Source organism: Lithobates pipiens, unplaced genomic scaffold (assembly GCF_037356315.1).
Source record: "Lithobates pipiens isolate NorthernLeopardFrog02 unplaced genomic scaffold, aLitPip1_a1.2 Scaffold_13, whole genome shotgun sequence".
In the NCBI taxonomy this organism is placed as follows: Eukaryota; Metazoa; Chordata; class Amphibia; order Anura; family Ranidae; genus Lithobates; species Lithobates pipiens.
The window spans coordinates 342009419-342037140 of NW_027507718.1; the positions used below are offsets into that span (position 1 = coordinate 342009419).

At 39.6% G+C, this 27722-nt stretch overlaps 1 protein-coding gene across 6 annotated transcripts in view; it reads right to left on the reverse strand.

Moving 5' to 3' along the window:
• Positions 1–409: 409 nt before the first annotated feature.
• Positions 410–27722, reverse strand: part of FBXW7 (F-box and WD repeat domain containing 7) — a 341368-nt gene continuing 314055 nt past the window's right edge. For all 6 annotated transcript variants that reach the window (XM_077477038.1, XM_077477035.1, XM_077477036.1 and 3 more), the window contains 7 exons: positions 17429–17552; positions 17181–17317; positions 14180–14293; positions 9682–9863; positions 7549–7774; positions 5462–5672; positions 410–2280 (listed from right to left, as the gene is read on the reverse strand). In XM_077477038.1, coding sequence (XP_077333164.1) covers positions 2012–2280; positions 5462–5672; positions 7549–7774; positions 9682–9863; positions 14180–14293; positions 17181–17317; positions 17429–17552 — 1263 coding nt within the window. In that variant the 3' untranslated portion in view covers positions 410–2011. The remainder of the gene's footprint in view (positions 2281–5461; positions 5673–7548; positions 7775–9681; positions 9864–14179; positions 14294–17180; positions 17318–17428; positions 17553–27722) is intronic.

Below are 27722 nucleotides of genomic sequence, written 5' to 3' on the forward strand. Positions count from 1 at the left end.
CTCCTCCAGGTGATCTGGTGTCCACTCCCACAACTCAAAACACAGGCTTAATTGGCTTCCACCTAACCAATAATATATATATATATATATATATATATATATATATATATATATATATATATATATATATTATAGCTTTTAAAAATAATATTATATTGTAAGCTTTGTAGTGTGGAACCTATATGAATGGTTCAGTGTAAAGCACTGAAACATAAGTGTTATATAGCAATAAACACAATAAAATAAATATGAAAAGTACTTTATGCATACATGTAAGATAATGAGCAAGAGGGAAAAGCACTGTTTATCTCTGGCAACATGCTGTTATGAAAAATAGAAAATATGATGTGTGTTTCTTAGAGAAATCAAGTGAAGCAAAAAAAAAAAAAACACCACAAATTAAAATGTGTAACATGAAAAAAACACATTTTATTGCACTTAAGTTATAAGAAAATAAAATTTCTAAGTGAATCAAACCATAGACACAATCCCTTTAAACAATGTTTTCCTCCATCACATCAGGTTGTTACAGAACTGCAAAATGAACGAAATGGAATCTGATTATTTTAAAACCAGACTATAAATAATAAAACAAAAATATAGGATGAGGAGGAAAAAAAAAGTATTCGAAACAAATCCAAAATATCGCATAGGATACAGTGTTAAACCACTTTTCACAGTTCAGCTTGAGTTGTGACTCTTGGAACATGAGGCAAATTATTTGACAATTGTATGGTCTTTATCTGCACGTCAAGCTTGCACCACAAAAAAAACAAAAAAACAATTCTCCATTTGCCTTCTCCGCTTCACTCGTTCAACATGCCCTATTTGACTGTAACAGCTGTCTACCCCTCGAATACTGTAATTTGTTGAGCCTAACCAGTAATATTTTTCTTGTTTGTTTTGTTTTTAAAACATGTTTTTGTCAGTTGTAATGCATTTTTGTTACATTCACCACAGCCTCACAACAAAAAGTTTCCAACAGAACAGGCTACAACAGCTTTGTTCCAAGGAATGTGTTTACATTTTGCTCAAAAACAAGAAAATAAGCTTTGCACACACTCATATTTCATTATTTTTCTTTTGCAAGCAAACTTCACTCTTAATTGTCTGAAACTGTCCCACTTACGGCCTCTTAGAGGCACCGCGGATACAAATTTCAGTGGCAAAAAGTCTTTTTCTGTATCCAAACTAGAAGAAATTTGGAATTCAGTCTGGGACTAAAACGTCACAGCAGTAAAATAATAATAAAAAAAAAATTTTTGCTTTTTTTTTCTCCTTTCATTTAGCAGCATAAATATGTTTGGCCACTGGGAATACAGTACAGCTGTGGGACAACAATCCCATTTATAAAGACCTACTTTGCTAGCACCAGCATCAAGATTTATATCCGTCTGAGAACATAAAGACAAGCTTGCCACCCCAGAGCAATGTATGCATTGAATAGTGTAGATGGAAGCAACAGTAAAGAGAGAAACAGAGGCTAATACTGTGATTGACTGACATTGGCAATAGTCGGCAAAAAAAAAAAAAAAAGTGACAGAACTATACAAAAACAATTCACAGTAATTTTTTTTCAGCATTTCCAAAAAAGAGAAAATGACTTTGTTGCAACTGCTCTCTTGCAAATTCAACCAGCGATTTGTGAAGCTGTGAGTTAAGGTCTAGCTTTAAGGACAGTCCGCTGAATCTCATGTAGACTACGGGTGCTGCCTTGTGAACAAATTGAAGACGTTATTCAGAAATAATTGCACCTGGTTTCATTTTGAGAGTCCTCCTTTTCACAAAAGAAAAAGGTAGTCCACATCAAAACGTTAAGTCTTTGCTGTGACAAGATGTCTTCTCATCTGCCGTATGTAGGTCTGCTTCATGTTGCCCAAAGCTGAGATCCTGTTAACAGAGGCCAATGGATATTTTTGGAGGGAAGGACTAGGTAAGAAGTGGGAGGCCAAAAATAAAAAGGAGGGTGTTACATGGTCTATAAATTTGGACAAATTAATTTCCCCAGCCTTCACTTCATGTCCACATCAAAGTCCAGCACCAGCAGCTTTGTCTCCTCTGTCCCATTTCTACTTCCAACAGCGCAAACAAGCTTTGTGTTGGAGGCTCGAATTCGCCACACAACTCCTCCACTCCCACCACTTTCTAACGTGACCAGGTTCCGAATAAATTCACCCGTTTTCAAGTCCCACAGTTTTACAGTCCCATCATCTGAGCTGGTTATTACAAAGTTCTTGTTAAACTGTAAACAGGTCACAGCACTTTGATGTTTGTTGGGACCTAGAAAGACAATGTGAAAAAGATATTATTTTTCAAGCATAAGCACAAAAAAAAAAAAAAAAAAAAAAAAAAAAAAAAGAGTTTACACACCAACATCTGAATTACATAACAATCCAAATCATTAACCACTTCCCACCCGGCCAATGTACATATACGGCCGGATGGGAGACACCTCCTTCTGACTGGATGTTCCTGAACGTCCATCAGAAGGAGGGGGATCACGCGCAGCGGCCCGATCCCGATGCGCTCGTGTCACCCGGATACAGTGCATCTCAGATCGGCAGGAGGGCTCTGTGCTTGGCCCTCCTAATCACATGACGGCCGTGTCCAATCACGGCCATCATGTGATGTAAACAAACAGCCGGTTGCTAGGCAATCAGCTCTCCTCTCCTTACACGGAAGTCATCGCTGAGGAGAGCAGATCGCTGCAGCTGGCTGGTGATCAGTGAGTATGAGCCGTTTTTACAGCTTTTTACTCACTGATCACTAGTCTAGTATAAACCTACAGTGTAAACACACGTCACCACACATGTCCCCAAATAATAAAAACACATGTCCCCAAATAAAAAAAACACATGTCCCCAAATAAAAAAAAAACACATGTCCCCCACATATGTCCCACTAAAATCACATGTTCCAATGATTATCTGCACACATAAGTACGTGATCACCTGCACACATATGTACATGATCATTTGCGTACATATGTCCGTGAACACACAAACCAATTATTATACACTTAACGGAATTTTTTTTTACCAAAAACATGTAGCAGAATACATTTTGGCTTAAATTTATGACAAAATTTGATTTAATTGGATTTCTTTTAAAATAGAAAAAAGAAAATTTCCGCTTTTTTTACACTTATATCGCAAAAAATAAAAAACTGAGTCGTGAATAAATACCACCAAAATAAAGCTCTATTTGTGTGAACAAAATGATAAAAATTTCATTTGGGTACAGTGTGGCATGACCGCGCAATTGTCATTGAAAGTGGTAGAGCGCTGAAAGCTGAAAATTGGGCTGGGAAGGAAGGGGGAGAAAGTGCCCTGTATTGTAGTGGTTAAATACTTGAAAACCAGGATAACAGAAACATGCAGTACCTTTAATGTATAGAAAGAAATTAATCAGCTGTGTAAGCAAAAGCCCTTATGTAGAACCAGACACAGCTACTGACAACGTGTATTTGCATGAAACCTACATAGACCTACACTGTGAAGGGCTAGAGGTCATGCCGCCATTCTCTGCAGGTTTGGGGGCCTCTTATGCAAGTTTGAAAGCAGCATTTGTTTTTAAGCTGGATGTTTTTATTTTATATATGGGAATATTAACCACTTCAGCCCTGGTAGGATTTACCCCCTTAATAACCAGGCCATTTTTTGCGATGCTGCACTGCGTCGTTTTAACTGACAATTGCATGGTCATTCAACGCCAAAAAAAAAAAAAAAAAGAGGGACAATTTTGAAAAAAAAACTACCTTTTACTTCTTGCTATAATACATGTCCCATAAAAAACAAACACACAATTTTTTACTTTGCTAAACTCTGCGACTTATCGGCGGAGAGATCGGACACCTAATGGACATTTTTGACACTTTTTTTTGGGAACCAGTGACATAACTACAGTAATTAGTGCTAAAAAATATGCACTGTTATTGTACTGACACTGGCAGGGAAGGGGTTAACATCAGGCGCGATCAAGGGTTAACCGTGTTCCCACTGTATGGGGGAAGGGCTCACTGGGACAACATAGTTATGGTTTCAAAGTGGCAGATATCATGAATAGTGTTTGTTAAACAGTGTGCTTGTAGATTTTATAAGACCAACAGAAGCAACTTTAGTGCTTGTGTTTTCTTTGCTCAGAAAACAAACACAATTCCAGGCATCTTGGTTTAAACTAATGAAGTGCTGTTCAAATTAACTAGCTTGGTAAACACTACATTTACAATATGGCTGAATGTGTGCATTAGCACATATATGTGCACAAACTGCCAGGAGGCAACGGGATATCAAACACCTTCTGCAATGAAAATTAATAACATGTTTGTGCAAACATTTCCAGCCTGGTCCTAAAATGTCATAGAAATATCTGATTGCTATCTCAATAAAATAGAATGCCATGTAATTACATAGGGCTGGGTGAATTTTGCGATGCCATAATACAATTGTAATGATAGATTTGGCTAGCAGACCATGAAGAATGCTCAGGAAATGTCATATCTACAGTCAGTCCCTGCCTGTATCCAGAGGGTTAGTTGCACCTTACAAGACTGGCTGATTTAATTGGACTGCAAGGCAGCATAAGCTGTCTAGTCAAATAAATCATGTAAGTAGAATGGTGGCCATTTTCCTTCCTAAGAATAGGAACGCAGAGGACGATGAGACAATGGACCTTTTCTTTTCCTGACATTTTTCTCCCTAATCAAAATGAACTAGTTTACCGGACTTAAATAGTTTAAACAAAACAAATTGAAACTACAAGAATGAAATTTCTGTAGCACAGATTCATCATTGTGTTTTCTAAAAGTGGAATGCATTATATATTGGTTTTGTGCACTACCTAAGTAAAAAGTGGGAATGTTGACTGCAACAACCCAACAACAAAAAAAGAGCATGCTACAGCAGGGTAACAGTTCCAGTGATGAAGCTTGAATCTGGTTATACAGTAATCATCTTGCGCATTTTAGAAAAACACACAAAAGGTCTGTACTGCCTCATATCTAACAAATAACATGCAAATGTGCATTTCCAAGCGACATCCCAAGAAAGAAAACTTGAATATGAATGGTTTCAATAGACATTAGAGGCTGTTATCTGTAGAGGAGTTGATAAACTATGCCCATGTGCATTCCTTCTCCAGAATCATATGGGTCAGAATTAAGGGTTAAATGGGAAAACCAGCTTATGTAAAGAAAGCAAGGAAATAACTTAATACCCCATTTATTTCTAGGGAAAGGCCATCCAATAGTGGCACCCAGAGCTGCAACTATGTGGCACACAGGAGGCTGGCACTGCAAAATCTTGGAAGAGCAGGGGGAAGGTAAGCATAACACTTGGTGGTTGAAGGGAAGCAAGAAAGGTAGCTTTTAAAAGATAAACATAATTAAATAACAAAATATACGCTAAGCTTTGTGGAATATCCCGCGTATACTGATCTAGTGAAGAGAACTTAGTCAACATACCTTGCAATGTTTGTAAACACTGTCCTGTTTTAATGTCCCATATTTTAACAGTAGAATCTGCGTTTCCCGAGACAAGAATGTTATCCTTAAGTTCCATTCCACTGGTTAATGACTGGTGCCCAGTTAACGTGTGGATACAATTTCCAGTCTCCACATCCCAGACTCTTATTGAGGTATCCAAAGATCCACTGACTACATGGATGCCATCAAACTGCAATTGGGAAAAAAACAGACATATTTAAGCTTCATGTTTAGCAGAGAAAAAATTTCAGAAAATCTCATGACAAAAAACTTGCGTGTGAGGTGTCTGTAGATTAGAAGATCCTAAGGTAACCCATGGATAAGAGATTGATGATTGTTCTATTTATTTTTAGCTTATATCGTATTTGAATATCCAAAACACTCAAACACCTTAAAATCTTAAAGCTGAACTCCAGCAAGAAAGGAATAAATGTGTCCTTAATGAAAAGAAATCTGCTTCATTAGCTTGTTTAAAAACTGCCCCTTGTTTTTCCAGTGTGTGTGACTTAGCACCACTGCTTTCTCCCTAATAAAAAAGGGCTCCTAGTCACATTTATTTTGCCTAGTAGTTCACAACAGATCAGTGACAATCCTTTTGTTGGTGGGTGTGATCCGCACACAGCACCCAGGAACAACCTGCCTGCATGTCTCTGCATGGTATCATGGGACATATAGTTTTCACCTAGCCTTAGTTGGACATGTTGGATTTTATGTGGGACACATTGGATGTGATGTACGCCACCCGATGTGATCCACCCAATGTCACCTGGGCAATGTAAACAACAAAGAAGGCAGTGATGATGTCAGATGAAAGTTGATAAATCAAAAATAAAGACATTCATGTTTAAAACTTACATAAGTGTTTGTTGTCCTTGGGCAAAGGGTGTTAAGGTTAAAAAGTAATGAAGACCCCAGAACTCAGCTGTGTAAAATATTGAAAATGGAGACTAGAAATACTGTATGTAGATATCGTAGAATTTCAAACATAGGAAGTCTTAACTTCCTTTATGCAGTTACAATCAAACCCACAAAACTTCCAGGTTCTAATTTCCAGTAAACTTCAACTTCTAGTTTTATTTTTGTCAATGTTTATTTGAACAAGCTAAAGTTAGAAGCTGATTGGCTACCATGCACGGCTGCACCAGATGTTGCACTCTCCAGTTTTAGTAAATCAACCCCATAGTGGTAATAAACTCAAATCTAAATAAAACTTTAGGACTATAGCTGTTTCAGGCTTTGAATGCAACCTGTTTCTAAAGCTGTTCATAGGCAAGTTAGTGGACATGTGAACAGCTATCTATGGGGCTCCTAATCTTTTGTACGCTTCCACATGGACAGGACTATTTTAGGAAAAGGAACCCCTTAAACTGCTTGCAGTTGTATTTTTATTCTGCATAGAGTACTGTTTCTTTTTGTTCAGCTGAAATTTATATTTACGGTGGGGTTCATAATCTGTGTTGTGGTCATTACCTGGAATTTGTCAGTAGAACTTGGAAACTTCCATAATCCAAGAGAAACTGGCAATCCCAGCCAAACATATTATTTTACTCTGCACTTGTCTTTTTAACATAGAATATGCGAGTTGTAAATGGGAGGCTGGTCATGCATCTTGGATGAAATCATAACATTCACTTCCTTACTTGCAGAGGTATAAAACAAAACTGCATGACACCAAAAAGATGGACATTGGCCTGACTTGCTAGAAAAATGTAATTAGGTTAGAAGAAACTACTTTACAATATTCAGATAGAAATATGCAGCTAATTGGTGACCTAAAATGGCATAGCCAATCACAGCAAGAAATCTGATGCGTCTCATAACCAGAGGGCATTTCTAGAGACAGGATAAAAAGAGCACAGAGCCTGACGGTAAGGGCACATTATAATGAGCTCTGAGCAAAGTAAATACAAATCGGGGTGGCATTTGACCTACATGCATTTAAAACCCAAGCATGCCAAGCTGAATACGCTTTTTATTGCTCTGTAAGTCGAACAAAGAGCTAGGAGAACAATACAGACGAAAGAAAAAAAAAAAAAGTTGTTCTCATGTAAATAAATTGTTCATACCTGTAGAGAATAGACTCTGTTTGTGTGGCCTTGCAGTGTGTGTAAACAGGTTTCGGTCTCTGGATCCCAGACTTTCACCATGAAATCGTAAGCCCCGCTAACGACCCTCCGTCCATCGTACTGAACACAGCGGACAGCCGCTACATGCCCCATCAGAACATGTAAGCACTGGCCTGTTTCAATATCCCAGACTCGAAGGGTGGCATCTCGTGACCCGCTCACTACCCTGTTAAAAGAGAGGACATATTGCAGCACATTTAATTGGTGTACATATGAAAACATCCTGCCTTCTTCTTATGAAAACAAACACAAGAGGAGAGGTATTTTCTCACATGTTACTGCTGATCTGGCTTTCATTTTTATGTCAGCGCAAATAACAGAAAAAACAAATTGTTAAAACAAATGAAACTGCAGATAAAACAGATGTTAACACAAAAAATTCCACAGGGGGGTTCTGTGGTACATCCATTTTGTTGCCAGGATATAAAAGATATTGTACCTTAGAAAAATCACCTTAAGTTAAACCTGTGGTAGCTTTCTGTACAAATGCCTTTATCACATTAACATGTAAATATAAAGTACACCAAAGGCTTCTTTTTTTTTTACACTAGCAGACCGATTTTTGTCAGTTTTTCAGGCCGACCCGATCGGTCCAGTCTCTCTCTATGGAGCGGCGTGTGTCAACGAACATGTGTCTGTTGAAAACCGCTGACATCCGATCCAAAAAAAAAAAAAAAGATGGATAGGGATCCGTTCCCCATACGTATGGCGAATCGGATTAGATGGCAGTTGGGTGTAAATGGACAGCCAGTCTGTTAACATCCGACTGCCCATAGAGAAGAGCAGCTTGTGCTTGCTCTGCATAAGCGGAGTGGATACTGACCAGTCATCTGCCTGCTCAGCGGGGATCAGACAGATCCAACACTGAGCAGGTGGACTCCAACGGCGTGTGTAAGTGTGAGTGTGTGGTAGAGGCATTAAAGTAATAATAAAATCACGTTTATTTTGTTTTATTATTAAAATAACAAACATGTTATACTTACCTGCTCTGTGCAATGGTTTTGCACAGGGCAGCCCGGAGCCTCCACTTCTCGGGTCCCTCACCCATGCTCCTGGCCCCTCCCTTCTGTTGAATGCCCCCACAGCAAGCAGCTTGCTATGGGGGCACCCGAGCCACAGCTCTGTGTAGTCATTCAGACACGCTCCCACTCTCTGATTGGCTAGCTATGTTTGATTGACAGCAGCAGGAGCCAATAGCGCTGCTGCTGTGTCTCAGTCAATCAGGTAGGAGAGTCCTGGATGGTCGAGGCACACCTGGACATCGCTGGATGGACATGGGGCTCAGATAAGGTTTAAGAGGGATGCTGCTGCACACAAAAGGCTTTTTTATCTGAATACATAGAACGCATCAAGATAAAAAAAACTACTGCCTTTACAACCACTTTAAGCTGGGTACACACGATCTGAATAATGGCCGAAATTCAGACGGTGTGTACAGCTGCCCGTCTTCTGTGAAAATGGCAACCTAAAAAAACAGCATCTGATCAGCGCTGGGGGTACAATAGTACAGTGGGGGATATAACTGCATGAACACTGCTTGGTTACAACAGCGACCTCTCAGTTTTCTTTGCATTCAGCCCACTGGGTTGAAAAAAATAAAAAAATAAAAAATAACGTACACCTAGCCTAAGGCAGGCCATAAACAGTGCAACTCTTGGCCGGTTCAGCTGAGATTCGAACTGTGCAAGGGCAGGCTGAATGTACCAAGTTGATCGATCAACTTGGGTACAACCAGCACGCTGGGTTTTACCTGAAATTATCGCTAACGGCTGCTATAGCCAATAGCGATAATCACGGTCTTATTCCAGCAGGGGGGAGACTTCTGCCACGCTCCCGCCGGGAGAAGAAAATGGCTGGCAACAGGGATTCCCGCATCAACACTGTCTTGGTTGCAGGAGAAAAATTTGCTTTATGTATGGCTGGCCACAGATTAGAATAGATAGATTAGAAGCTCCTTGAGGACAGGGACTGGTGTGAATGTACAACATGTAAAGCACTGTATAAATTGCCAGCGCTATATAAAAATTTGTAAATGAATGACTAAGGGAAGAAAGAAAAACACAGACAACAAACCTTTTCTCATGTAGATGCATGCATCGCACAGTGGAGGTATGTCCATAAAGCGTGTGTATACATTCCCCAGTTTCTGCATTCCATACTTTTAACGTCCTGTCTGTGGAACCGCTGATAATGATGTTATCTCTCATCTGAGATGACCAGACACCACCCGTATGTCCAACCAATGTTCTCAGACACTGTAAAGAGACAGCACAATCATTCACAAAATTAGGCTGCAGAAATTCTGTTAAGTGTACTCAGTAATTCAATACATACTGTCTCAAAGAAAGAGCCAAAATATCAGATGAAGACAGAGCTTCCACACTTAATCATGTCACTGCACAGAGCCACAAAATGTTGCCCCTAGCATTGCTACTTTGTACTATGAGGAATGTGGACATCTCCTAAATATTTTGAACAGTCTTTGGACTTTTGTTGCATTTTTGGAAGATCAAAAAAAATACACACATCTTTATTAATTTATTTTGTACTGGGATTTGAAGCGTTCGCAATTCATTGCATATAGTCTTGCTGATACTGGAAGCATTAAAAAAAAAAAAAAAAAAAAAGACAATTAACTAGGACAGTTATAAATATATCAGTATGGTAATATCATGATTTAATTTCATTCCTTTAGAATGAAATGAGTTTTGCAGGAAAAAAAAAAGTCTTTAAGATTCTAGGCTGCTGACAAAGATAGTCGATGCATGTACATCTGGGTGTGTCATCTACGCTTGATCTCGTTAGGTAATCTATCAGTAGATTGCAATTAAACCATTGTGTCTTAAAGTTGTTATTAAACTCATTCGTCCATCAACACCCACTTAGAATATTATTGGGTACAGATCTCAAGTCAAACAAGCCCACTTACATGTTACAGCTGAGACACAAACCTGTTGCCCAGCGACTTACTATCCAACAGGCTTATTTATAACTGGGATTTGTGACTCATCAGTATATTTTTGCTACAAAATTTCATCATACATGACTGGTTTTAAAAGTCTCCTTTTGTAGTTTTAACTTTGTAATACAAAGATCGTGCAACAGCCTGGGAGTAGGCCTTGTGTGTAGTTAATCTTTTTATTACATTCATTCAAAGCTCCTCTTTGTGTGAAACATAGGCAAGCAGAGAATCTGCAAGAGTGCTCAGCAATATGTAGCTAATATACAAAGCTAGGGATAAGTCCACTCCTTCACAGGCCTTCCCAAGGTAAATACCCAAGGGTTAGACACACCAGCAATTTGCTCATCAGGCTAACATACAGGCCATATGGTGTCCACCCTGAAGCTAATCATACACTGTCTGCAGTCTAAATAAGAATAACAAAAACAAACAAAAAACACAAAATTGCTCCTGCCACACTATACAGAGCAGATGAATGAATCTCCCCACTGGGGCTAATCTATTCTGACAGTTGACCCCATCGAATGTCAAAATACCTGAAAAACAGCAGCTCAAGCTATAATAAAGCCAAAAAACTTAAAGCTGACTCAACAAAAGTTGATCCAATTAGACTGTTCAAAATGAGCACATTGTATGAACAGATTAAAGTTGAAGAAAAGCCCATCTATAACTTTTCTTAAAAATGTTCTATCCCCCCGTCACCTCCCTACTAGCCTGTATAAAAAAGGATCTGTGTACCTACCTATTTTTAATCCACTCCGGTCTGGCCACATGATCCTGCAGTTTCGACTCCCCTGTGTCAGTGAGCAGGTGCTACAGGGGAGAGAAAATGAGGGAGCCCCAACATTTGCTGGGCCATGGGCAGGGCTTACCATTGGGCTTGATTGGGCTCAAGCCCTTGGGCCCCGAGAGTATACTCAGCTTTGCTCCATTCACAGTCATGCCCAGTCCTGCCCTATGATCGACATAACATAGGGACTGGGCATGACTGAGCCGAGCACACTCGGCTACTCTCAGCTCCGGTTGGGACTGCGAGACGACCCGAGTGCCATTTTTAAACTTCAAGGCTGCAATGACACTGGGCAAGGCTGCAGACGTATGGGCAAGGCTGCAGATGGACACTGATAAGGCTGCATTGATGGTCATTTAAATGTAAGTGTTTTTTCCCTTAAAATTCCCTTCTAAACTTGGGGCGCATGTTATACGCTGATAAACATGATGATGTATGGAAGGTAGGGCCCGAGAGTGACTCAAGACCAGGGGCCCCCAGCGCCCTAAGTTCTGCCCTGGCCATGGGAGCCTATGGGTGACATTACAGTTCTGGTAATTCACAGCCAATGTTGAGTGTGCCCTTACACAGGGGACCTGACACTGCAGGATCAAGTGACTGGGACCAGAGCAGATTAAAATAGGTAAGTACACAGAATTTTTTATTTATTTTTTTTAAACAGTGTATGCAGGATGGGGAGGGAAAGGGAGCATTTTTAAGAATAGCCACAGTTAGGCTTTTCTTACACTTTACTGAAGACAGGTTAACAAAAAAAAAAAAATAAAAAAAAAAAAAAAAGAATTCCTGTTTGTAACCTTAATAAAACAATTTAATATATTAAAGATTGTAACTCATCATAGTACAAAATTAGAGGTTTATAAAATAGAGCAGTATGACTGCACACGTGGGCCACATGCACACTGGATGTTAAAATAACGTTATAAAACGGCAGTAGCTTTGCATTGATTTTTTTCAAAGTTTTTCAGCATTAGCGTTATTTTATCATTTTTTTTTCAATAGGATCAAAAACAATAAAAATGGTGAGCCGTGTTTTTGAGCGTTAATCTGCATTTTTTGACGTAACAGCGTTTTTACAGCTGAAAAACTCCACTCAGAACCCACTAGTTTTGGGGTTTTTTTTACAGCCAAAAAATGCCCCAGTTAAAAAAATAGATAACAGTCTGTGTGCATGGACACATAGAATAACATTCTGGAGAGTTTATTGACTGTAGAAAAAAAACATCTGAAGCCAAAAACAGCAGCTGTAAAAATGTCCAGTGTGCATGAATTAAATTTAGAAAAAGACCTGAGAAATTACACACACATGCACTTTGAACTTCTAGTCTTTTGCATTACGCAACAGACTGATAAAACATTACACTTCGCAACCAACCAGCTTTTAATTATTAATCTATTCAGGAAACTACTGGAATTAGATTTTTTGCTATGAGTAAATGGTCTACTTTTAGTTAAAGTTTTGTAAACAGAAGGTAAAGCAGTTTAAGATTGTATGCCATTTATATTAAAATCCTGAAGACGCTGTAGTGATAATACAAGGACTACTAAAAATGGATTTAGAAATCATAAGCAAAACATACATTTATAAAAATGCATCATTATCCTAATTTAAACTATGCTGCTGATTATTTGCTTGAGAGTGGAGAGACCAATTTTCACACATTTTTGTCAAAAATAATTTCTAGGCTATCACCATATGCTGTACACTTCAGCGACCATAACACTTCTTCAGTAACATTAACGGCTACATGTATGGGAACACAGTAAAACTGTACCACAAAATGTCACTCACAGATTTACTGCCAGCAGGAGGATCAGATGCACAACTTTGATTATTGTAATAAAGGCTAAGGGTGTGACAAAAACCAGAGCCAATGCACAATTTAGGGAACTGGAGGTTTTTTTATATTGGTTATGGAGGACTACTAATTAAACTGATCTCACAGAACATGAAAGACTTGAGTTTCTCAGCAATGTAATCAGGCACCTTCTGCACGCTCTTTCATGGGAGTAGCTCATGCCGAAGAATGTGGACAGACGGGGAGTAGCTGAATTCTCTATACCCCAAAGGCACTTTATTTTAAGCCTGCAAATAGGGTTTCACTGTTCATGCTAAAAATTAGGACCAAATGTTCCATCTGTATTTAAGAGCATGGCTTCTGAATATCATACATGGCACAAACATAAATATTTGTATTATTGCGGATTGATAGCAGAAAAAATGCCATTCACAATGGCTGGCTAACAATAAATTGGCTCCTATATGTGCTATAATGCCAAATATTTCAGCACTGCTGGAATTTGCAGGCCAGATGACCCAGTTAACAAGCTGGCACATACAGCAATTGAAATACTGTAATCCCTTCTGTCAAAGCAGATTGCGAAATGGAGCAGAAACAATGTAGCAGCACATATCAGTGTTTGATCCCTACAGAAATAATTTTAGGTTCATCTAATGAAAAAAAAAAAAAATAAAAAAAAATAAGGAAGCTGTTCTACTACCCGGCTAAAAAAAAAAACCCAACACATCCAAAAATTTCAGTGCCAAAAATTCTTACCTACTGCTGCAAAACAGTTGGCCAAGCATGGTGAGGCAGATTGTGCTGGTAGTTTATGACTGGTAGGACAACAGCACAGAATGCCAAGGTCGAGTCATCACCAAATGACCAGACATGGCTGCTACTGAACCCATTTTAAACAGGTGCATTCAGGAAGGCCATTATCTCCTGCATAGCAATCCCATTTCCCTGGCAAAAATACAATAAATTGGTAAAGGCATGATAAATTACAGAGGCCAGCATCTTATAACTTTGTGAGCTTACCTTTCCAGTAACTGCTGACCAAACTTTTAAAGTGTTGTCATCAGATCCGCTAACTATTCGGTTACCACAAAACTGGAGGCATGTAATCACATGATCATCATGACCTTTCAACACCTAATAAAAAAAAAAAAAAAAGAAAGCTTGTCAGGAATCATACCACAAATGGAACTCAATACAAACCTGCTTTAACTCTGTAAACCATAATGAACAGAGCCTTGAAATGGTTCTGAATATGTGATTCATCATTATTGTTTATAATGTATGCTTGGCATGCATTTGTTATGTACAACACAGATTAAGAAGAAACTTGCCTGCAAGCTAATACTTTGATTAAACCTTTGACTCTTTCCCTGCCCACGTTAAAACACTGATTACCTATAGGACAGAAAATTGTTCTCATACAATTCTGCATTCTATTACAAGCTGACGTTTAAAAAAAAAAAAGTCTTAAAAGTTCAGTCAGGTTTTGGGTCTGTTAACTGACCTGATCATGACAAATTCCTTAATATCTTTTTACAAGAATCTCTATTCACAGCCAGAATTGCCCAGACATGGCTCAGGGGGTTGCTTCCGACTGTCCAAGAATGGATGGCCGCTGTTAATCCCACCTTACCCTACAATAAAGTGTTGTACGCTCATAGAGGGTGTCCTACCAAGTATCACAAAATATGAGATAAATGGCTAGAACCTGCTTCCACTTGTGATGACGGCTGTGCTGATGTGTACACCTACATTACATGCCCAATTGACCTCATATGTTATATACGTTTCTTATCTATGAACCACTGTTTTTGGAGTACAATTATTCACCAGTTATGCTTTTCCTGTGTTAATACAGAAATTGTTATTGTCTTAACTGTGTAACTGCATATAACCTGTTGTACAAATGTCAATTTGATAAACATCCAGACAGCACTTGCTTAACCATAAACTGATGAATTATACCAAAGCTGTTATCGTGAATACCACTATTATAGTAAAACCAATCATGCTGGATCCCGGCTTCTCAGCATCAACACACAGACTGACATAGACTAATGTCAGTCTATGTGTGTAGATTTATTGAATGTTCCATACAATGAAACACACCACGGTAGCCATAACAGAGGTGGACTAGTTTAGCACAGCTACTCTGTGCTTACACATCAGTAAGCACAGTGTAGCTGAGCGAAACTAGTCCACCTCTGTTCCGGCTACTGCAACCTTGGTGTGTGTCATTGTTTGTATGGAACATTCAATAAATGGACTTCAAGAATGCCAGTGTGCAGCCAATTTCTTTCCTTATTCAGTCTTCTACGGTAGGCTAGCCAGGGATTGCACCCATGTGAGGAGTCTCACACAATTTATTGTGCTTAGAGTTTCTAACCTGGAGCAGTGATTTTCCTCTGCTGTCCACTTATGTGTGTTGCTGCTGAGAATGCAGAATCCAGAATTAATTAGCCTGTTACTGCATACAACATACAGAAAGAAGGGGGTATACTCAGAGGGAGTCTTGACCTGTGGGAGTCACCAAAAGGACATCACAGTGGAATAGGTCCCCCATCAACACAAGTTGACTTCCCTCACTATACAGTAAGGGAGTCACCAACATCTGGTGAGTGTTGAGTGATTATACCATTCAATGTGATGGACACACAGGGAACATCCTAGGAACGAACCTTTTACATTGCACAGAATTATTATTTTTTGTTTGCACTGTCACTTTTATAGTATTATGTTGGAACTTGATTTGTTTTACTATAATAGTGGTATTCACTATAGCAGTTGTGGTATAATTCATCAGTCTATGGTTAAGCAAGTGCTGTCTGAATATTTTCCTAACTGGTTCATTGGAATAGATTGTAGTATGAGCAGCCGCTGTCTATACTATTAGGCCCCTTTCACACGGGCGGCTGTTCTGCCACTGTTAAAAGCATGTTTTGTTATTTTGAAATTCAGAGAAACCTGGCACAGCGTTCACTTGCAGTTGTATATTGCAATTAGCTGCATTTAAGTGTGGCTGCGTTTAGCTGCATTGGAACATTCTTGCCATTTCTGATGTGCTTCCTGTTTTTCTTTCCGTGTTGCCACTGCTATCTGCAAGTGAAATAGTACACTACGATTACCTGCAGTTATGTGCAGATAGCTGCAATAAATCGTTCCTGAACGCAGTCAAATTTTTCTATCTGCACCAAACCACATGCAGCGAAACCATCGCTAAACGTAGTGTGTGAATGGGGCCATAGGAAAGCATTTGTGTGCGCTTAGCTGTTTTAGATAACTTCATTTGTCCACAGCTAAAAGCTGAATTCTATCCACCCATATGAAAGGGGCCTTAAAGTTGAACTTCATGAATTTTTTCATCTTTCTATTAAATCTTCTGCCCTTGTTGTTTTAACTTTGAATAGTAAAACATTTTTTTCTGCCAGTAAATACCTTATACAGCCCACTTCCTGTTTCTTCTGGGGAAAAAAGCCTATTCTTATGACATCATGCACAGCTCTAACTCTTGTGAGACTTTTGCAAGGAAGGGGGGGGGGGGAGTCATAAGAGGGCTAATAAGAGTGGCAGAGCTGGCGGTGTTCCCCTGTGTGTCTGTGTAAATCCAGGAAGTGAACAGGCAGCAGCTTCAGCTGCCCACAGTTAAAATGGTTGCAGCCAGACTCAGTGGATTGAGATTTCTGCAGCATATTTGGCAAGTACAGAATCACTGTATATATAAAATAATATGCAAAGTGGTTGGAAAGAAGCTTCAGAATGACAAAAATATTTTTATTACTAATTGTGTGCAGTTCCTCTTTAATAGGCGTGGGTGATTTAATTTTAATTTTATAAATGTCACTTTGTCATACTTCTGCTCTTCCCTAATAAATAGTTTAACAAAAAAGTTCAGTCAGCTTCCTTCAAGTCCTAGAACTGAATAAAAGGGTTGCAATGCTAGACTAACATATAGCATCCTTTTTTAAACCTAGACAGACGCATAAACAAAATATTAAAGCATATACAAATTGGCAAACTTTACCTTTGGAGACTTAAGTTCACCTCGTCGCCAGTTAGTATCAATTCGGTGCTGCCTAATAAAAGCACTTTTCCATGGACTGTGCGTGAAACCCGGTTTTAGCACTTTTCTTCTTTTTATATGTAAAGGTTCATCAATACCTAAAAAAGTTATAAACATATATGCAAAGGAAACCATTAATGGGCTCAAAATAAGATTCCCCCCAAGGTGTAATAAACGCTTTGTCATCTGAAATATATGTCGATTCTTACCATCTTCTTTACATTTTTCCCTCCACAAAAGGTTGTCTTCGGCCAGAATTCGCCAGTACCGACACGTCTGTGCTGCTTGAAGGAGATCCTTAGGTTCCAGAAAGGATAGAACATACAACGCCAACTAGAAAAGATAAATTAAGGTGGGCAATAAAATCAATAAAGAGATAAAAGTCTAAGACACAAGCCTACCTATCCAATTTACCTAATAAAGTACTTTAACTACTTTCTAACTGAAACCTATAACCTATTGAAACCTGAAACCTATTTCAAGACAAAAAAAAAAAAAAAAAAGAAGAGGTCCTTAAAAAACAAAAACTGCACACCACCAACAAACCTAACTACAAATATAAGAAAGTGTGTGTGTGTATTACACCCAATCTTGCGATGAGTGTGGTCTTTCGAAGTCAATTCTGACTTCCTCCAACAAGATATAAGTGTCTAATTAAAAAAAAAAAAAAAAAAAAAGTTGGAAAATTGTGCAAAGCCGGTACAGATGTCTAGGAAGGTGGCAAAAAATATAGTAATGTTAAAGAGTAACTCTCCCAGACACATGCAGGTGACCAGATCGTTGTCACTTGAAAGAAAAATGAATGGAAACATTTTTAGAATGTATAAAGAGCCTAAACACAGTTTTGATTATAGATACTGCCTGATAAAGTGAAGTCATGAATTAGCTCAATCAACCTTTCATAGGAGACATTTAGCTTTGACTTCTAAGACCACAAGGTCTAGTATAAAAAATAAAAATAAAACACACACGCACACGCAAACACGATAATTAAAGTCAAAGCCTAATTATCTACACTTTGCGTCCACAGAAGACAGGGCCTTGTGATTGTGTAAAATTATTGACTTTCCTCTATTCTACGCCCTACTGAAATAGGTTTGGCTATGACCATGCAGCACCATTATTCTAAAACATTTTGCAGGCTCGTTATGCTTGGCAAATCCAGTACTGCACATTGCACAGTTCCCCTTTAAATTATCTGGCATTTGCTTAACTGATGCACCTGCATTTAAGCTCCCAGGAATTCAACCTCTTTCAACATCTGCTCAATGTCTCTCACTCCGGTTTGAAAGCTCACATTAAAATGCTGATTTTTCTGCACTTTTCACAGCATTAACATAGTGGTAATAGATATTGATATTAACAGGAAACATTTGTACAATTCATTTCAATTGCAAATGAGTTGTTAGAAATATAAGGTGTTATAAATTAGACAAGCCTTTTTTGTCTACTGCTGCATATTTTGAAGGAAAAAAAAACACTATTCTTATACAGCCAAATGTGATCTAGACTTTATAAACAACGCCCCAGCTTTGTCCCTTATTGTTTTAAATCAGTGTACCGCCACATTGTATATACGCCACATTCTGTATTGCAGTATGGTGTAGTGCCAGATTGCAACAGCTGGCTCTGGTAAATGAGACACATCAAATCAGGGAGGAAATTACTTATTTCTAAGTGTAGTTCTCTAAAGGCATTCAATTAAACTATTGCCAGAATATCCTCTTAAAAACATCCTCTTCATTAAAGAGGAAGTAAACCCTGATGAGTTTACTTCCTCTTTCATTCCCTGTAAAGGTAAAGCATATAATGGACTACTATGCATCGCATAGTCGCCCATTATGTGTGACTTACCTGACACAGGAGCCAGCGAAGTCACCGCTGTCCCCTGTAGTCCGGCGTATTCATCTTCTCGGTGGGTCTCGTCGCTCCGCCGCTGTCATTCGGCGATGACGTCACTCCCGCGCATGCGCACGGGAGGCGCCACTCACGGCATTTCGCCGTTGACCGCGGCACGCTCAGTGCGCCTGCACGCCGCTGTCTACGGCAAATATCTCCTAAACTGTGTAGGTTTAGGAGATATTTCTTGGACCTACAGGTAAGCCTTAATCTAGGCTTACCTGTAGGTCAAAGTTGGTTGTGAGGGTTTACAACCACTTTAAACCATGAGCTTTAAACTATTGAATATGACCAAAATAAAATGATAAACAATTGGACAGGCTATAGGTGTTATTTCTAAAACTTTCCTCTAACATAAACTAGGCATATAAAGTTACTGCTATAATCAAGACAGTAAACGACAAACAATTTTAAAGTTTAACAGCTTCAGCCGTGGAAGATTTTAGCCCCTTCCTGACTAGAGTACTTTTTGTGATTTGGCACTGCGCCACTTTAACTGAAAATTGCGCGGTCGTGCGACGTGGCTCCCAAATAAAATTGACGTCCCTTTTTCCCACAAATAGAGCTTTCTTTTGGTGGTATTTAATCACCCTTGTGGTTTTTATTTTTTACGCTATAAACAAAAAAAAGAGCGACAATTTTTTTGAAAAAAAAAAAGGGCATTTTTTTTAAATTTTGCTATAATAAATATCCCCCAAAAACATTTATTTCCTCAGTTTAGGCCGATAGTATTCTACATTTTTTTTTATAATATCGCAATAAGTGTGTATAGATTGGTTTGCGCAAAAGTTATAGCGTTTACAAAATAGGGGATAGTTTTATGAATATATATTTTTTTTACTAGTAATGGCGGCGATCAGCGATTTTTATTGCGACTGTGACATTATGGCGGACACATCTGATATTTTTTACATATTTTTGGAACCATTGTCATTTATACAGCAATCAGTGCTATACAAATGCACCGATTCCTGTGTAAAGGACAATGGAATTGAAGGGGTTAACCACTAGGGGGCAGTGTAAGGGTTAAGTGTGTCCTGTGGAGTGTTTCTAACTGTGGGGGGGGGGGGGGCATGGCTACGTGTGACTTGTCACTGATCTCTGCTTCCAATCACAGGGAGCAGAAATCAGTGACAGTGTCACTAGGCAGAATGGGGAGATGCTTGTTTACATTAGCATCTCCCCATTCTTCCTCTCCCTGAGGCGATCGCGGGTATCCCCGCGGCGATGGAGTCCACGGGACCCGACTCCCGACAGGGATGGCACGGCAGCAAATTTAAAGGGAGGTACAGGTACACCCATTTGCCCAGCCATGCCATTCAGCCGACGTAAATCGGCATGAGCCGGTCGGGAACCGGTTAAAGTGGGCGTAAACTCACAAGGTTGATATCCATCTATAGGTACAGTAAATATCTCCTAAATGTGCACTGTTTAGGAAATATTTACTTGTGAATGAACCAGTGACCTCACTGGCACATGCGCTCTGAAGGAAGAGAGGCTTTCATGCCTCTATTCCACACACATGCATTGAAGTGACTTAATCGTGGTGCAGCCAATCAGATGGCGGGGGGGCGCGAAGATGGAGGCCTTTGTTTTAAGGAAAGTAGCACATTATAACTTTACCCTGCAGGTTTAAAAAAATAAATAAATAAATAAAAAGGCATGGCTGTTCACTACTGCTTTAACCACTTTTGGACCAGCCGCAGCAGTTTTAATGTGGCAGGTTAGTGCGGCTGGGCAAATCGACTTTACCTTACGTCGCTTTTTCTTCTGGTCGCCGGGGCACACTCCCAGCATGTGCCCAGAGCCGATGCGATTGCCCTTGCGGGCATAATGACCGCCAGGCACCTGCGATCACTCTTGACAGAGCGAGAACCGGGATGTGTGTGTGTGTGTGTAAACAAATAAATACCGGATCTTTCAGGGGAGTAGAGACAGATCGTGTGTTCATACTTAGTATGAACACCGAACACAGTTGGAACACACCTAGGGAAAACAGTTAACCCCTTGATTGCCCCTAGTATTAACCACTTTCCTGCCATTGACATTTACACAGCAATTAGTGCATTTGTATAGCTCTGATAGCTGTATAATTGTCAATGGTCCCAAAAATTTCAAAAGTGTCCTATTTGTCTGCCGCAATGTCACAGTCCCGATAAAAATCGGAGATCGCCACCATTACTACAATATACGCTTATTGCGGGGGGGTTTTTTTTTTTTTTTTTTAGCAAAAATTTGTAGAAGAATACATATCGGCCTAAACCGAGGAAAAAATGTGTTTCTTTTAAAAGAAAAATGTGGGATATTTATTAGAGCAAAAAGTAAAAGATGGTGTTTTTTTTTCAAAATTGCCGCACTTTTGTTTATAGTGCAAAAAATAAAAAATGCAGAGGTGATCAAATACCACCAAAAGAAAGCCATTTGTGGGGAAAAAAGGGACATAAATGTTGTTTGGGTACAGTGTTGTGCGACCACGCAATTGTCAGTTAAAGCGACACATTGCTGTATCGCAAAAAATGGCCTGGTCATTGAGCAGCCAAATGTTCTGGGGCAAGTAAAAACAGATTGTGTTGCTTTACTAAAACTGGAAAGTGAAAAAACTGGTGCAGCTCTGCATGGTAACCAAACAATTTCTAACTTCAGTTTGTTCAATTAGGCTTTGACAGAAAAAAAACCTGGAAGCGGATTGGTTTCTATGCAGAACTGCACCAAATTCTGCATATTCCAGGTTTAGTAAACCAACCCCTGTAGGATGACTTATGTGTATCAGCAATAGATGCAATTTGTTTGAAAGTTCTATGCTTGGCTCATGTGAGATATTAAAACACCCTTATTAAAGATTGACAAATTACTTTAAAAAGCAGAGTTAAAAAACAAACTGTTTACAGCTGGCACTGGAACAATATCTTGATTAAAGTATCCAGGATGGCATAATTATAATGAATGTTATATGTACTCCTGGAAACTGTTACATTTAGGCCTCATGCACACTGGACGTTAAAATAAACTTATAAAAACGTCAATAGCTTTGCAGTGAGTTTTTAGCATATTTCCGCATTCGTGTTTTAGCGTTTATTTTTTTTCAATGGATCAAAAACGTTAAACGCTGGTGAGCGAAGTTTTTGAGCATTTATCGACATTTATTAGTGTTTTACAGCTGAAAAACTTTGCTCAGAACCCACTAGTTTGGGGTTTTTTTTACTGCTCAAAATTGCCGATAGCCTATATGTGCATGGACACATAGACCCCTTTCACACCAGGGCGTTTTGCAGGCGCTATAGCGTTAGAAATAGCGCCTGCAAAACGCCCTAAAGAAGCTGCACCATTGTGTGTAGTGTGAAAGCCCCGAGGGCTTTCACACTACAGCGGTGCGCTGGCAGGACATCAGAAAAAAGTCCTGCCAGCAGTTTCTTTGGAGCGGTGAAGGAGCGGTGTGTTTACCGCTCCTCCACCGCTGCTGCCCATTGAAATCAATGGGGCAGCGCTGTAATGCCGCCGGCAAAACGCCGCTATTGCGGTGTATTGCCAGCGGTTTTAACCCTTTCGCGGCCGCTAGCGGGGGTAAATGCGCCCCGCTAGCAGCCGAAATGCGCCGCAAATCCGCCGGTAAAACGCCGCTAAAAATAGCGACGCAAGGGGCGGTGTGGTGTGAAAGGGGTCATAGGATAACATGATAGAGAGTTTAATAACTGTAGAAAAAACGTCTACAGCCAAAAATAGCTGCTGTAAAAAAAAAAACGTCCAGTGTGCACGAGGCCTTAAACAGAAGGCGGCTAAGGCCTCATTATCACAGGTATATGTGTACTTTCTGCACAAAAAGCAGGTTACTAACACAGCTAGCAGAAGATCCTGAAAAAATATGCGCATCTAAAATACTTGCATTTAAACACGTTTACATGTGTACTTCATTTAGCCGTGTACAATTCTTCTTTCAGTCAAATAAATGGCTACACCTTTACATGTGTAAACTTTTCAGATCTGGCTGGCCCTGGAAGCAGGTAAACGCAGTGGGCATTTTCACATGTACACGCAGCTATGTGTATGGGCTCATTAAATACTATAGTTATGTGTTTAAATGCATACAAAACTATCTGCTGAATGCATCTAAATGCAGCATTTTTTCTGCTTGTGTGAATGAACTCTAAAAGGGAGAGATTCAGGAGCACTGCTAGATGAAAAGCATATCACAGGCAGTAAGTATTTGGTGGTAAGACAGTGAACAATCTGACCATAATCATCTAGCAAGCATAGTTGTGTGCAGACAGCCAGCAATGTCATATTAATCTAAGGAGAAAACAGATTGTGAAAGTCAACCTAGCTGGTGGTCATTCTACTTAGAGGTCTGTAGTACCCATGTAAACTTCCCACAATAAATAAGAGTGTCTGACATGCAATAAACATGCCTGAGTGATTTCCTAGGAGAGCATGTTATGCTGAATGCAGGCAAGTGGTCAAAGTATTTGCTTTGCCTTGGGCCTCGTCAAATACAATGTTTGTAGCATCATACAGGCTCTCATGTTTTTCTAATGGTTTACAGCAACTAGTCTTGGCAGGTAAAACATATTTTTACTATTTGCTCTGCAAAGTTATTATAACAACTGGATATGCAAACACCAAACTAGAGACCTGAACAGTTCTCACTAATGCCCCATTCACACCGTAACCTTTTGTAGTTTGTGACCATGCTCACAATTTAGAATTCCATTGTTTGTAATTCGGCCTGTTCACATTTCAACGCTTAGTCGTTGTAAACGCCGTGCTTAAAGAGGAAGTAAACCCTGACGAGTTTACTTCCTCTTTCATTCCCTGCAAAGGCAAAGCATAATGGACTACTATGCATCGCATAGTAGCCCATTATGTGTCACTTACCTGACACAGGAGCCAGCGAAGTCACCGCTGTCCCCTGTAGTCCGGCACATCCATCTTCTCGGTGGGGTCTCGCAGCTCCGCCGCTGTCATTCTTCACATGCGCACGGGAGCCGAGACGCGCGGCATTGCGCAGCATCTTAGTCATCGACGATTCCACGCTCAGTGCGCCTCTGTCTACGGCGCATGCGCCGTAGACAGCGGTGCCCGTCTTCGGGCAAATATCTCCTAAACCGTATAGGTTTAGGAGATATTTCTTGGACCTACAGGTAAAGCCTTAATCTAGGCTTACCTGTAGGTCAAAGTGGTTTGTAAGGGTTTACAACCACTTTAACCACTTGCCCACTGGCTCAAGCTAATATACGAAGGCAGAAAGGCTCTCCTGCACAAATTGACGTACCTATACATCAGTCCGCATAAGCAGGACAGCTGGGGGAAAGGCACGCCGAGGGGGCATGCCCGTTGGGTTTCACGGACTATGTCGGCTGGCGGCCCGTGATCGTAGCGAGGAGAGGCAGAACGGGGAACTGCCTATGTAAACAAGACATTTTCCTGTTTTGCCTAGTGACATTAGAGGTTTTCTATTCCCTGTAATCGGGAACAGTGACCTCTGTCATGTTTTCATAAGCCCATCCAACCTACAGTTAGAACATGCAGAGGGAACACACTTAACCCCTTGATTGCCCTCTAGTGTTAACCCCTTCCCTGCCAGTGTCATTTTTTCATTGATAAGTGCATTTTTTTTTAGCACTGATCAACTTAATGTCACTGGTCTCCAAAAAAGTGTCATTTGGGGTCAGATTTGTCCCCTGCAATGTTGCAGTCCGCCCCCTCCAAAAAAAACCCCGCAGATCTCCACTTTTACTAGTAAAATGAATTTAAAAAAATAAGTCCCTAAATCTATCCCATAGTTTGTAGACTTGATAACTTTTGCGCAAAACCAATCAATATACGACTATTGTGATTTTTTTTAACCAAAAATATATAGAAGAAAATATATCTGCCTAAACTGATGAATACATTTGTGTGTATGTATGTGTATATATATATATATATATATATATATATATATATATATATATATATATATATATATATATATATATATATTATTTATTTATTTTTTTTAATTTATTTATTTATTTGGATTATAGCAAAAAGTAAAAAAAAAATCTCAAATTTGGCAGTCTGTTTGTTTACAGTGCAAAAAATAAAAAAATCGCAGAGGTGATCAAATACCACCAAAATAAAGCTCTATTTGTGGGGGGGTGGGGAAAAAAAGGACATCAATTTTGTTTGGGTACAGCGTCGCACGACCGCACAATTGCCAGTTAAAGCGATTCAGTACCATCTCGCAAAAAACGCTCTGGTCATTAAGGGGGTAAAACCTTAAAGGGCTGAAGTGGATAAAGTGGTTGTAACCCCCATTCATGAAATTTGAACTAAGCACATATATCTGTAGTGTTTACTTGTCTCTCTCCAAAGCTCTAAGTGTCCTTCTGGTGCTTCTTTCCTCTATTATCAGCATGCGTCACTTCTGACAAGTTCTCTGAAGGGCGCTTAGAGGGAGATCAGCACGGAGCGTGTCTATTCAGAATACAGCTCTGCATGTTCCTTTGTTCCTCTGCCTATGTGGAAGCGGGTGTGTCCCTTTCCTCCAATCAGCTCTCACAGTTTAAGTTCAGTCTCTCCACCCATCCCTATGTACTGCTGAAAGATGAAGAAAGACTTTACATGATCGGCACTTTACAAAGAGTGTAGAAGGGGGGAAACAGCAGATATACAAGCAAAGATTATGTAGGAGAATTGGTTTCATCTCTGTGTATCATGTGAGGGTATTCACTTCACTGGGTATATGCGAGGGTTTACATCCACTTTAAGGGAAAAGTTATTTAAAAAAAATAATAATAATAATAAATGTAAATTTTGAAAGTAAAAACATATGCATTTACAATTTGTTTTTCTTTAGGAGCCTGGAAAGCATTGCACTGATGCCATGCAGGACAAAATACAGAGTAGCAGTTTCACATTGACAGGAAGATTCAATAAACTACCAGAACGCTCAACAGCTCTGTGGTAGTTCATTAAGATCAACAACCCGATAGCTGCAAAGGCTAATGGTAGTTGTAGTTCATTCATTCACAGAACTCTGAATGAATGACGTGGCTGCATGGCTTCACTCTTAAAACAAAAGAAACAACGGCTGGTACGGGCAGCGTCTTTCCATATTGCGGTCACACGTCCTCGAAAGCAAACTTTTGCTTTAAATGAGTACATTAGATATTTGTCAGTATAATGAGGCATTCTTGGCCTCACGCATTTCTTTGCGCAACATGCATATTCTTTCACGTTTTTGTGCCTGAAGAACTTCTTGCTTCCTATATAATTGATCACCTGCCCTTACTCAGCACAGAAAACAAACGCCCAAAGCATGACATGTGCAAAAAGACTTGCACAAAGCCTGCAAGTTTTTTTTTTCTTTAGCTGATTAAGGTGTTAAACTCACTTAGTGCCTAACAAACAATAGATAAGCCTCTGAACATGTGTAATTATGTTTCAGCTTTAAAGGGATGAGGTGACAACCATACTGTGGTTAAGATTTTCTCTGGTTACATGCTTCCACACCAAATATTAGAAGTTTTAGACCACTGTTCTAAAATTACATGAGCAGTTTCTTTGGATCAACGAGATCTTCAATGACAGAAGGTCATCCTAAGTGCCCACTTAAATTTGACAGTAAACATTATAACAAAGTGTGACATCCCCAATCAAATTTTCATCATGATTTGCTGTATAAGAGCACTAGATTAGGAAGTGAAGATCAAAAAACTGATCACATTATTAAGAATTATTCTATTGGTGGAGGAGGACCACAGATGACAAAGAAAAGCTAAACAAAAAGATCATGAAATAACTGGATTTTATGAATTTAACAATCAGTAAACCCAAGCAACAACTAAAATTGATAAACGTATGAAGATCACGTAAAGCAGAAAGATAGCTCGAGCAATCTCTAATGAATGCAATATGGGAAATCCATCTTATAGAGATTGTATTAGGCAGAATGTACTGCTGTATGAGGAGCCTGCAATGCAGTGTGGATCAATGCTTTGTGCATGGGGAGAGGTTATGACTAGTGATGGACGAACGTTTCGCCCGGCGGTCGTTTCGCGGCGAATTTCCGACTTTCGCCGTCCGCGGGTTCGAACGCCTTTTTCCGTCGTTCGCCCCGGCGGACTTACGTGTTTAATGTATACAAGAACTTTAACCTTTCGTGACACGTTTATCATGTGTTACAGGACAACCAATTGAGACATGACAGCTCATGGACACTTGGACATTCCCCCTAACCTATAAATACACCCGATCCGGTGGCCATTTTACATTCTTTCTTCTGTCACTGTAGGGAAAGGATCCTGTGTGGAGTAGGGACAGAGAAAACGCTAGCTATTTGGTACACAAAAGTTCTTTTCAGGACTGGTATAGGTGTTAGGTCAGCAGCCTGAGTTTCTTTTGTCAGTTTAGATAAAGGGACAGAGCGCTGTATGCTGCTATTTTAGGGACAGCTCAGCCAGATTAGTCTTTCTTCATCATCATCATCATCATCATCATTAGCTGTTACTATCAGGTCCACAAAAGAGCTGTTCCAGCTAATCGTTCCAGCCTACTCTTTTTTGCCAATTTGTATAGGGACAGGCAGGAAGCAGTGTGTCAGGCAGTGAGGATAATTTTAAAGAC